The sequence below is a fragment of the Ursus arctos genome, unplaced genomic scaffold (genome assembly GCF_023065955.2).
Source record: "Ursus arctos isolate Adak ecotype North America unplaced genomic scaffold, UrsArc2.0 scaffold_10, whole genome shotgun sequence".
Lineage (NCBI taxonomy): Eukaryota > Metazoa > Chordata > Mammalia > Carnivora > Ursidae > Ursus > Ursus arctos.
The window spans coordinates 43130186-43142817 of NW_026622764.1; the positions used below are offsets into that span (position 1 = coordinate 43130186).

The following is a 12632-nucleotide window of genomic DNA, read 5'->3' on the forward strand; positions in this document are numbered from 1 at the left end:
ATTAAACCTTAAAATTAAAAAAAATAATAAGTAGGTATAAATTTAACTGAAAATCAAGGATACATGTGGTGTTTTCACAACTATTTTCTTTTTCTCAGTAACTGCTCATGGTAACCCAGTTTTGTGATATAATTCTAATTAATTCTAATTAATTAATAATTCTAATATATAAAGTAACTATTCAAAATCATGTAATTTACTAATCTCAGTTCCAAACACAAATCAATTCCAGCTCGCAAGCCTGTTCCTCTTCCACAATGCTGACTTGCTGACTTCTTAGTTCATGTACACTGGGTACTTAGGCGAAAAAGAAAAAAAACTGGTGCTGCGGGGCAATACGAGGCAAGCCATAACAGCAACAAGCAAGCTGAATATAACAAAAACATTCAGTCAAACAGCCTATTTTTCCACTTTGAAAGTACATGTCTTAGATACACAGAAATCTATAATCATACATTTTTTAAATATACTTTCGCTTAAGGCAGTACAGCATTACCAGTAACGATAAACAATTCAATTTACACATGAAAGTTATTGAGATAAGGTAAACCATTTTAAAAGACCACCAACAGTCCGATTCAATTTTATTTTCCATAAAAACATGTTTAGGCAGGAGTAATTCAAACCATGTCAAGCAATGTTAGCCAATACGACAACAGCACAGACAAGTCTCATAACACCAATTGTAAACTAATATTAGTTCGTATTAACTCATAACTAAAATATAAGAAAGTTACAAAATACAGTGGAAAGGTATTACCTCATAACAAACATGACCATTCTTTAATGTATCATACTAGACACCAACCACATGATTAAACCAAGAAGGCTTGCAATCCCCTTTTACAAGCAAACATAATACATATCTACTTACTACTTATTATTATGGAGTGACGTATAATTAGGGGAAGAGGGCTTTGCAAACTAAAAAGACCTCTACAAACATACGATTATCACTAAAAATAATAAAAAATTTTTAAGTAGAATATTAACAAGTAAATTAAAAGTATAAAATTTTTAAAAAATCAACAATGCCTCATTCATTCATACAAAATTCATGCAAATTTACCATAATTTGAACAGTATCAGTAAGTGAAAAATTAAAAATGTGTTCAGGTAGAAGGGAACTACTTCAAGTCCGGGCCATGGATCTGTGCCAGTCTTCAAACTCTTAGTTACTGCTTCATGATGGTAAGTACAGAAACTGAAGTGAGCATTTAGAATCTCTTAGAGCAATTTGACATTGCTACAAGATTTTATACTTTACAAAAGTACTGATGTGTGAAAAACTGGAAACTTTAAAAACTGGCAACAGCTTGAGAATCACTGAGCTAGACCACATTTCCCAGAATCCCTTTCTGGTAGGTGAGACTAAGTTCTTGGAAACCAAGGAAGTGATGTGTCCACCTTTCCCATGGGCGAACTGACCCGATGGCTCTCAGCTGCCCTTTCCCTTCCCGTGAGCTAAAATTTAGATGTGGCAGCTACTCTGCTATATGCATGAAAACAATGACGATGCCCTAAGTGGTGCTTCTCCAACTTTAAGGTACAAAAAAGTCACTAGGAGAATCCTGTTAAAACACAGATGCTGACCTAGCAGCACTGTGGCAGAGACGGGGATTCTACACTGCTAACAAGCTACCACGTAAGGCTAATGACGCTGGCCTTAGGACCATATTTGGAATAGCAGGTGTTAGGGGACAACAAAACAGTAAGATGGAAGGAATTTGGGTCCCTAAATGACAGCACAAAGCAGATTCCCCATCACTGAGTGTTGTTTTGTGATGAGGGAAAAAAAAAAAGGCTATGATTTTTGGAACTTTGTAATGTGGGGTCTTTGTACATCAGCCTAGATTTCAACCAAACTAATATACAGCAGTTCTGTAAATATTAGAAGGGTGTTTTTAGAAGGCCAGTTTTGCATTTTAATTAAAATAATATCGATATAAATGCTTATTCACATAAGTATAAACTGGTAAAAACTTCAAAGCCTTATTGCCCTTTCAAGATAATCAGACTCCAGAATGCACACTATGATTTCTGTCATGTATCATCTAAATATTATAATCTCTGTACCCATTAACATCTACACCACCACACTGCACTATCTTTTTCATGATGTCAAATCAAAATTTAATGAGTACAATGGCAGGTGTCTGTGTAGCAAAGAGCAGCTAGATGTGTTTACCAACAAAGTTAAAAGTTATTTTGGGTGGTTACTTTGCACCAGCAATGATGTAAACACAGACACAAAAATGGGTACTGAAATTTCATGGTATTGATATTGCAACCATATTTTTAATATATGTATATAAAATACATTCATTTTTACCAATGGTTAATTATCAAAGAAACACCCAATTAACATATGCTTATAAAGACTTCTAATAAATGTGTAATTAATTAAAGGAAAAAAAAGTAAAAACAAAGCAAATAACCACAACCAGAAAAAGCAGTCAAAAAATTTATCAGCAGCAATCCAAATAAAGAAAAAGTACATCCTGATCCTATAACACTTCAAAATGTCCAAAGAAGAGTCTGATAGAGCCTGAGTTCTAACCCTGTACCGCCCCTCCCCAAAAAGCACAACTAACAAAAGAAGTAAATCAACACAATCCTGAAGAAATCTCACTATCACTCACAATTTAGAGTGAAACAAACCAAGAGACTCAGCAGGCAGCCTGGACAAAAGATCATGGCAAACCCCCAGGAGCAGAAGCCCCTGCATTTCAACCTAGGCTCTCAGCTCTGGGAGAAAAAGCGTCAATAGTATCTGCCATTCTGAGTACGGCATCCGAGTAAACTGAGGAAGGCCACTAAAAAGAAGCCTATTTTACACGTTTTGTGACCTAACTAGCAAATATACATGATCTTTTCTGGTGTTCATAATTGCAGGTTAACAAAAGAACAACCTGTACTTGGCAGGGTCCGCATATAAAAACCCAATGGACTGGAACCCTATGCCAGCTTACTGAACAGGAAAGTGTCCAAGTGCCTACTGCTTTGCCTCATCAAAGGCATAGAATAAATCACAACCTCATCATCCTTATGCCTTTCTAACCAGGGACCCCGAGATAATAAGCAATTCCGAAATATCAACAAGATAAGTAAAAATTAGTAGCATCTCATAAAATATCAAATGAGTAAAGAAATAATTAGGACCTAGGACAAACTTCTACTAAAAACAAACTTCTGAAAATAATTTCTACTAACATTGCTTTGAGAGAGAACATCTCAAACCCCTACAGAAACAGTTGGTTGTCCCATGCAAAGAAATGTTATCAACATATCTGTAAATGTATATGTTTGTGTTCAGTCACAGAAATGTCAATAAATAGAGTAAGCTTGAACAGGCTATTTCCTGCAATTCTGTAAAAACTACATTTTTTCATAAAACTGATTTTTAAAATTTCACATTCATTTCACAAGTAACAATTTTCTACTCTATACAAAGCTTGAATAAGTTTCATGTTTCTTGAGACCACAAAAACAATATGATGAGACACCCTGAGACTAATTACAATGGTACTAACATTCATTCCGCAACATTCATTTCTGTGTCTACTGTGGACCTCATGCCCAGATAAACACTAGGAATGCTAAAGAAGTATGAGAAGACTTGATCCTTGTCCTACAGGATCTTACAAAACACCAATCAAACTATTTTAACTAATTAGAAAAACTTATTTCTCTGGATCTCATAATATTAGAATATATTTATGGCAAAAGGAATAGTCACTTATTTCTTTGGATCTAATAATATTAGAATATCTTTAAGGCAAAAGGAATAGTCACTTATTTCTTTGGATTTAATATCAGAATATATTTATGGAAAAAGGAAAAATTATTTCATTCACTTTATCATGATCATCTACCAACTTTCTGGACACTTAAAGTTGCATACATCCCTATGTCTCTTTCAAAACAAAACTTAAACTGAATTAATTCCAAAAACCATTATAAAATGTTGGCTTATTTTTTTAGCAAGTTTTCCCAACAACATTTATGTTTAAAGTTTCATATTATGTGTTTTTAAAAATCCACCTTTATTAATTTTCAAACTTCTCAAGGTCTTGCTTAGAAATTTAGTAAAATAAAAATAAAAATGTTTTCTCTTAACGTCTTCATTTAATATCCATGACACTGTCTTCTGAAAAGAAGAAATTCTGAAAGAATTTTATTTTATTTTTAAAGATTTTATTTATTTATTCATTTATTTATTTGAGAGAAAGAGAGAGAGAAAGCATGAGCAGGGGGAGGCGCAGAGGAAGAAGCAGACTCCTCGCTGAGCAGGGAAACCAATGCAGGGCTCAATCCCAGGACCCTGGGATCATGACCTGAGCCAAAGACAGACACTTAACCAACTCAGCCACCCAGGCGCCCCCTATCTGCATTTTATATTTAAAGGAATTTTGAGGGGATGGGGGTAGAATTTTTTAAAAAGGGACCTTCAGATACCTAAATTTATTAAAAATGTTTTAAAAACTGCTCTGAATCTCTAATGTTAGCAAGTCAGTAATCCAATACTGACCTAAGCAAATAACCTTGTCACAGAACTCTTAAAGATATGTCCATTTTCTCTTATAGAAAAGACAATGATTTCATATTCCAATGCTTTTCCCCCTCTCTGGCAGCTCCTAAAAGGCTAATTCTCCTTTAAAGCGCCGAAATTTCTCAGTGCCTGAACCTAGCCTCTTCTTACTTAAAGCTTGATTTTTTAGATCATAGATCAGTGCTAATAGAAATATAATGCAAACTACACACATAATAGTAAAAAGAAACGTGAAATTAATAATATCTTTTAACACAATATATTGACAGCATTATTTCAATATGCAAATAATATAAAAATGAATGAGAGATATTTACATCCTTTTTTGTACTGTCTTCCAAACCCACTCTGTATTTTCCATTTACAGCACATCTGAATTTGAGTTAGACGTATATCAGGTACCCAGCAGCCGCATGTGGCTAATGTCTACCATACTGGACAGTGCAACCTTAGATGATCTCATCGATGCACTGCTTCAATCATCAGCTATACTTGAATGACTCCAAATTTATATCTCTAATCCAGTCTTCTCCCTAGTGCAAGATTAGTATTTCCTAATGCCTAACTAGCATCTTATTTTAGATGACTCAAAGGGACCTCACACTCAAATAATGTTCAACTTCAATTCATGATCCACCCTTCAAACATGTGTTCCTTTTCTAATACTTCCTATCTAACTGTATTGTAATCAATATCGATTACATATATATATCGATATCTATCTATATAGATAGATAGATAGATATCGATATATATATATATATATATATATATATATATATATATATATATATATCTGGTATAAAAACCAGAAACCTAGAAATCAACCCCTTGACACCTCCTTCTCTCTCTTTCCCATATACAATCCATCTAAAAGTTCTGTCCATTTTACCTCCTAAGTATTGCTCAAATCAGTCTCTGCTCTCCATCTCAAACATCACCACCACTCTATCCAACTACTCACACCAAGCTCTGAGCCATTTTCTTTAATGCAAGCATTTCTCAAAATTTAACTATGATGTCATCCCTACGTCAACCCTTCCAATCCCAGATAAAACTTTCACTGATTTCTATTGCCTCCAGAATAAAAGCAAGGTCCAACTTACATGATCTAGACCCTCAGTATCTTCCAGTCCCATCTCCCTATACTGTCCCTATCTTGTCCTCCATTCATCCCAGGCCTTCAGACCTTTGTACTCACCATGCTCCCTATTGCCCTATGCACTTTGCATATGCTTCTTTAACCTTACTTAACCTATTTGATTCCCACTCATCCTCCAGATCTCAGGGACACATTCTGTGACCACCATAAAGACACTGAATTTCCCTTCTATAAGCTCTTCTAGAACCATGTCCCTTTTCATCTCTAGTATATTTACAGGTGCAATGTTCGAATATATAGTTAGTGGCTTTCTCCCCCATAAGACTATATCTGATTCTACTAAAGAAAGTATCTGCTACAGCAAGATGTTTAATAATTATTTGTTGAATGAATGCATCAATGAATCTGCCTTGTTTTTTCCATAGACAAGGACTAGACACCATATGAGATGGCATATACAACACACCCTCCCCACATATCATTAGTTCTGGAAAGCCTTCCAGACTTCCCAAGTAAAATACCACTGTATAACATGTTTAAATTCTGACTGACTTGTATATCATCACAAAAACAAACAGTGCCTTGTGCATAAGAGGCATAAACATTTACTACATGTATTTCAGTACACACATTACTATACAGGGTTACATATTTCTTTGCATTATTGCAGAGACTTACTGTTATAAAGATACCATACCTTCAGCAGCACTATCCTAAGATGAGGGTAGCTATTTGTCTCCACTATAAAGGCTGTAAAGCTGTAATAAGTGTAAGAAGCACTCACACATGCACACAGACTCATACCCACAGAGTAGGGGTGTGAAACCTGTACGGATTACAGTACTAAGGTACACGTAGGATCTGTCCAGCCCTGGAACATGATGTGGTTCTTTGCCCTTTCTCTATACCACCAGGGTGCTTCTTTTCTGCTCTCAGTATCTTTGATTTGACACCCCTGTTAATATTTTACATTATCACCACACATTTTTTGCCCCCTCTTCTCTGCTTTTGCTTTCATTCTATGGCTTCACACAAGTTTCTCAATTTTTAAATAAATTGTTTTGCACTGCTGGGAGTGCAGTTTGATCCTTCTAAAAATCATCTGGAGGTAAAGTCTTCCTTAGCTACTTCCAGATCCTATACATTACAAAAAGTCAGAATTTCTAGAGAGATGGGACTTAACTGCAACATGGTAAGTCAAACTACCAATATCCTTCTTTTGTCAAAAGGAGAAAACATAAGCCAAAAAAGTTGACATAGTTATATTTTTATGGCTCTTGAAATGTTACTATGTAATTTTTACTTGATTTAGCAAATGCTGCTGTGTGAGAGGAGAAAATTATTTTCAACTTGCTGAGGTAGCAAGTTTCTTTTTATACCCCCTTTATGCTTGAGGCAGTCAAGTCTACAGGCAGTTGAAACTAGATTTATAGGTTATTCACCAAAAAATCACTGCAAACAGCACCTTGAAACCTTAAAACTTGCACAGTTTAACAGAATATCCAGGCATTTTTAGCAGTTTATAGTATCAGTAGAAGCTGCCCAGCAATATGTAACATATTTTAAGACAGAAGGTCAACAAGGCTTATTACTGTTGAACCATAATTTCACAAACAACGTAAACCAAAGAGATAGTTACAAATGCTCATTAAAGAAATGGGAAATGTTTCAAAACAGGACATCTCTGCTAAGCTCCCATGATAACCAAATATAAAGCAATTGGTTTCTTCTAGTGTTCTTCAACATGATCTATTATTGTTTTGGCTAAAAAAGTGTTTTAATGGTTCTGATCCTTTCCAAAACAGTGTACCAAGAGTATGTTTATATCAAAGTGGTAATGATAAAATATTTTAAAGTTCTAGATAATAAAATCTCTTGCACTTAATATAAAAACTTATAAACAGCTACCAATATTCTTTACAAATGTACTTATGCCTAAGAGTTATGTTGGAATATGAGGGAGCAAAACTTCAGATCCCCTTTGTATAAACTCTTCTCATGTGACTGTTACCAACAGTGTAGCATGTAAAAGTAAAGTTATGCTGATGGTGCTGTAAAGGTTGCTTCCCATTTGAAAACATTGTTCATCAGCAATCTCCTGGGGAAGAGGTGTGTCTCTCAGAAAACAGAAGCCATACAAGAAAGGTGCAGGGTGAGTGGGCTACAGAACCAGGAATCTGACTTTCTTAGTCTTGATCATTAATGTGTTTGGGAGGAAGCTTCTACATGATGGCATGTGAAAAGAAGCTCTTCATCTGTGGACGGGTCAAAAGTTAGAAATTATAAATTCCAGCAAATTGTCCTGAAGTACCACTTTGGTATAGCTATCTCAAGGCAACGTGTGGAATAAGGCAGGCCCCTCAAGACAAAAGAGCATTCCCTCTATACTCCATACTGCCATTGTGCTTCCTATTTTATTTATCTCACAGTTGTTCTTCTCTAGTACTAAATTTTGATAAAGACTTTTATAAGCTGTAGTCTATCTTAGTTGTTCAAAGGTGAAAGAAAGGGAAAGGAGTTTGGCGGTATACACTTGGGCCAGAGGATGGTCAGTATGGTGGTAGAACCAGTAATCAAAGAAATAGAACATAAAGAGAAGGGGAAGTTCAAGAGGAACAAGGTAAGAAGACTTGTGTGTTCATCCTTCTATTTTCCCTCTAACCTCTCCCTCCTCACCAAAAACACAAAAACAAAACCCCCAGAGCACAACCTGGTTAAGCCTTGCATGTTAGAAACCTGGAATTTCTAAGAAAATATGTTTCTTCGGAATAAAATGGAAACACTATTTCTAATGCTACCTTATGGTGTCTTCAACTCAAAACTGCTAGGTAAGGCAAAGACATACGATATAGTGCCTTACCTTTCAGATACTCTTAGACTCTAAAATACAGGATTAACCATTTTCAGATAACTCTAGTCAGCACTTAGATGAGCCACTGCAAGGTAAAGCTTTCTTTGTTTCCAAAATCACCACTCCTCAGCATAAGCACCTTATCTTTCCCAAAGAAGAAAGTAAATTTACACACCACAAAATGCTTTAATCCAATTTTCTATTTTAAAATGTGTTATTTTTGATCAACAATTTAAATTAGAAGTGGTCACCATGGTTTGATGGAAATGAGTTTTGAATCTTTATTCCACACATTCGGGCAGTATTCTTGGATCTGCCACTTATAACTGAGCAAATCTTTGATTCTCTCTGTGCTTCAATATCCTCATCTGCACATAAGGGTGCTAAGCTGTACCATCACTAATTCTATGGAAAATACCTTTACAAAAACACAATCACAACTAATTATGTTCTAACATGTTTCTATTTTTTAAAGTTTCAAAAGGTTGATATTTCTATAAAAATTCTAAAGATTCAGATAGTAGAAATATGCAATTCCCCCTTAAGGGGACTCCCCAAAGAGAAAAAACAAAAAGGCATTAAGTAAATCTGTTACTGAGACAAATTGAGACAAATCTCCTCTCATAGTGAAGTTTATTCCACACATATAACTAAACACTACAAAAGACCAATGTACTACTTAATGTATTATTTAAACATAACCACCATACTTCAGAAGTCCCTGAAACTTTTAAGTTCAAATCAGCAAAACCTGATGCTTTCTATGCTACTCATCACTAAAGAAAAAAAAAATATTGTAATGTCTGCCAGGGTGGCTATTGTTGGAGGTGTATGTTAAAGTATTGATTTTGTGGAGGTTCTAATGAAGATTAGAGACTGGGGGGGGGGAGGGTTTCTCAAAAAACAAAACAAAACCCAAACATAAACTGGAATAATATATCAAAAACCTAAGCTTTTTTAAAGACAAAAATATTACCCTAACCTATTATTTTAGGTGAAGGTGAAAGAAAGGATTTAATAATAGTTTAGGTGTTTTAACATCTACATCTTTTCAGGTCCTACAAGTAATTAAGTGTATAGACTAAGTACTAGGAAAAGAATGGTTTTGTCAGTGACAATAACAGAATCCCAAGAGTTAGAGGAAACTCGGAATGTCAGAACTGTAATTAGTTGGTCAAAGCTACTCTATGGTCCTAAATTCTTCCAGTGCTCTTCTCTGCCTAAACTTTTGAGATTCTGCATTTTAACATAGTAAGTCTCTACTTAAATATAAGATCTATACAGGCTACCTGAACACCTAGAAGATCCTCTTCTCTTCTTTGGCACAAATCTAATCTTTGGCACAAACATTAGATTTGCCTGGAAAAAGTCTTATTAGACCCACAGACTACTATTGCCTTTATGAGTCACTGACACACAAAAGCAACAAGTCTGGTGGAAGAAGAAACACGTTAAACAGATCATTTGCAACATAAAGTGACAAATGTTACAATATAATGTTGCTAGGGACTTATAACAAAATAACAATAAAGGGAGGAGCTATGTAAGCTTGGGAAGAGACCCTGGCGATAGAATTCTGATTGGCAGGGGTTATTCCAAGGTCAATTTTATCAGACTTTACTGAGAATCTACACTGTATTGGCTCCCTGGCACTATAACTACACAGAAAAATAAGTTGCAGTTCCCCATCCTTAAAGAGCTTGTAGTCCAAAAAAGAACAATTTAGTATGTGTTTGCAACCAAAATAAATGAGACTAGCCCTTGGAGGTGGGGTTATGTTGGAAAGAAGTTAAAGGCCAAGTTTCTAAACGAAATCGCATAACTAGGTTGAAGAACTAAGGCTCAGTCAAATGAGGAATGAAGAGAAACCCAAATAAAAGAATGATCCAAGATTATTAGAAATGTCCTTGTGAGGTAAAGAAACTGAAGGTAGAGATTCCAGAACAAAAAACTGAGTAAGGTAAGTTTATAACACCGCAGTCTGTTACTGTAATAGTGTTCAACTATGGGAGCAACAAGGCATAATAGATAAAAGCACCAGATTTGGAACAAGCCCCCTGTGCTCACCTTTCAACTCCACCACTTCCTAGCTAGGTCAGGAAAGTTACTTAACAGTTCTGTGCCTGTCTCCTCACCTGTAAAGTGAAATGCCTGCACAGCCAGGAGCCCCTTCTTCAAAACACAGGTGTTATTATAACACTCCAATCAAAAACTTTATTCACAAAATCAAATCCATATCTTTCAGGCACTTGTAGCCTCCATAACCTGGCCCAACCTTTCTGGTCTTAATCCTCATTGGACACTCTCCTACTTCCACGAACCACAAGGATCTAGTGTCAGTACTGCAAACTAATAAGCACTTCCCTACTTCTGTGTCGCCTCTCCTGTGGCTGTCTAGAAAGTCTTTTCCTCACCGTCTTTCAAAACCTACTTCTCTAGGAAATGAACTCTCCTTCCCCTCGAATTCCATAGCACATTTGCCTGCCCTTCTGCACAGTTTGCCACTGTTTCCCGTTTTTGTGTTTGCTCGTGTAATGCCCCCCCCCCCTCCTCTTTTCACCAAAATACTGAACTTCCAGAGAGCTGGGGCAAGTCTTTTTCATCCTCCTTCCCACTCCTCCTCTCAGACGCTATGCAGGCATGCAAAAGCGTTACTGAATTAAACTGGAGTTAACAACTGCAATGGCCTCAGTTCCAGAAACTGCTTAATTTCGCATAATTTTTTTTTTTTTTTTTTTTTTTTTTTTTACTGCTTTCAGATTCTAAAATCTTGACATGAAACGTCTTTAAAAATCAGAACACTGCCATCGCTTCAAGAAAAGTTCTACGGAGCACCCACACGAGTTGACAATGAGGTCATTCTTAGCTTGAGAAGTTGTGTGTGTGCCACGGAAGGCAGCTTCACACCGGTCGGTACACACTACTCTGAAATTAGGAGAAAGAAGAGGCGGCCCAGGCAGCAGCCCGGGCTTTGCCCTGGTCGGCCCTCAACTTCCTGCGGGGCCGCGGGACCCGGCCGCGCTCGCCCCTCTCCGCCGCACTCGGTCCTCCAGCCCTCGCCTCCCCTCGTCCCGCCTCAGCAACACGCCCCGGAGCGGCGCGGACGGCGTGGCAGGTCCTCCCGGGCGGATCCGCTCGGGCCTGGGCCGCCGGCCACCCTGCCTGCTCAGCCCGCGGTCCCCGGCCTCTCCCCGGCCCGCCGCCCGGGGCCCAGGCCGCGCCGCCGCCGCCGCCGCCGCCCCGAGGGGAGCTGGGGGACTCGCTCGGCTCCGCGTGGCGCCGGGGGCGGAGCCGGCCCGGAGGGCCTGGGGAGAGGCCGGGGGCGGGCGGCCGCCTCCGCCTACCCCGACACGCACCCCACCGCCCCTATCCCCAACCCTCCTCCGGGCCCCTGCCCGCACCCGCGGCCGGGCGGCCAGCGGGACTCGCCACTTACCAACCCGCCTGGGACAACGCCGCGCCGGGGACCTCAGACATGGTAGCTGCTTAGGCCGGGGGTGGTGGGGGGCTGGGGTGGGGGTGGGGGTGTAGGCCTCCTACTTGAGACCAAAAAAAAAAAAAAGAAAGAAAGAAAGAAAGAAAAAAAAACCGAAAGAAAAGAAAAGAAAAAAAAAAAAAAACTCCTCTGGTCGGCTCTGCAACTGGGCATGCTCAGTGCGGCCGGCGCTTCCGCGTGCGGGTTCCGCTCGCCGCGTTTTCCGAGCGGCCGAAGGGGCAGGCTTGGCGTGGGGCTTGGAGGTTGCAGCCTGTTGGAGGCCGTGATGCCCAGGAGCCTGGATATCGCGGGTCAGTTTGTGAGACCAGTTTGTGAGACTTTGCTTTCCACCGAAGGCTGGTTATCTTTTGTTTTGGGTCACTTTTCTGAGTTGCACACCTTGGAAACGAATGCGGACTTTTTTTTTTTTTTGTAGAGCATAAAGTTAACGTCCGCGTTTCCAGCGCCGACAGGCGATCACTTCACCAGAGGCCAAGATATGCCAGGGTTGAGACGGATGGGTCGGTTGGGGGGCAGTGCATCCAGTTTGGGGACAGTGAAACTCAAAGAGGTGTTGCCAGCCACTCTACATAGGAGAAAAGTTTACTTTTTTAATAAAGACTCGCTCCATTCACTCTGCTTTTCGATCTGC

The 12632-nt window shown here is 38.6% G+C and overlaps 1 protein-coding gene across 3 annotated transcripts in view; it reads right to left on the bottom strand.

Moving 5' to 3' along the window:
- Nucleotides 1-12426, bottom strand: part of TDRD3 (tudor domain containing 3) — a 164176-nt gene extending 151750 nt beyond the window's left edge. For all 3 annotated transcript variants that reach the window (XM_048215525.2, XM_026493380.4, XM_048215526.2), the window contains exon 1: nt 11942-12426. In XM_048215525.2, coding sequence (XP_048071482.1) covers nt 11942-11982 — 41 coding nt within the window. In that variant the 5' untranslated portion in view covers nt 11983-12426. The remainder of the gene's footprint in view (nt 1-11941) is intronic.
- Between the last annotated feature and the right edge of the window lie 206 nt (nt 12427-12632).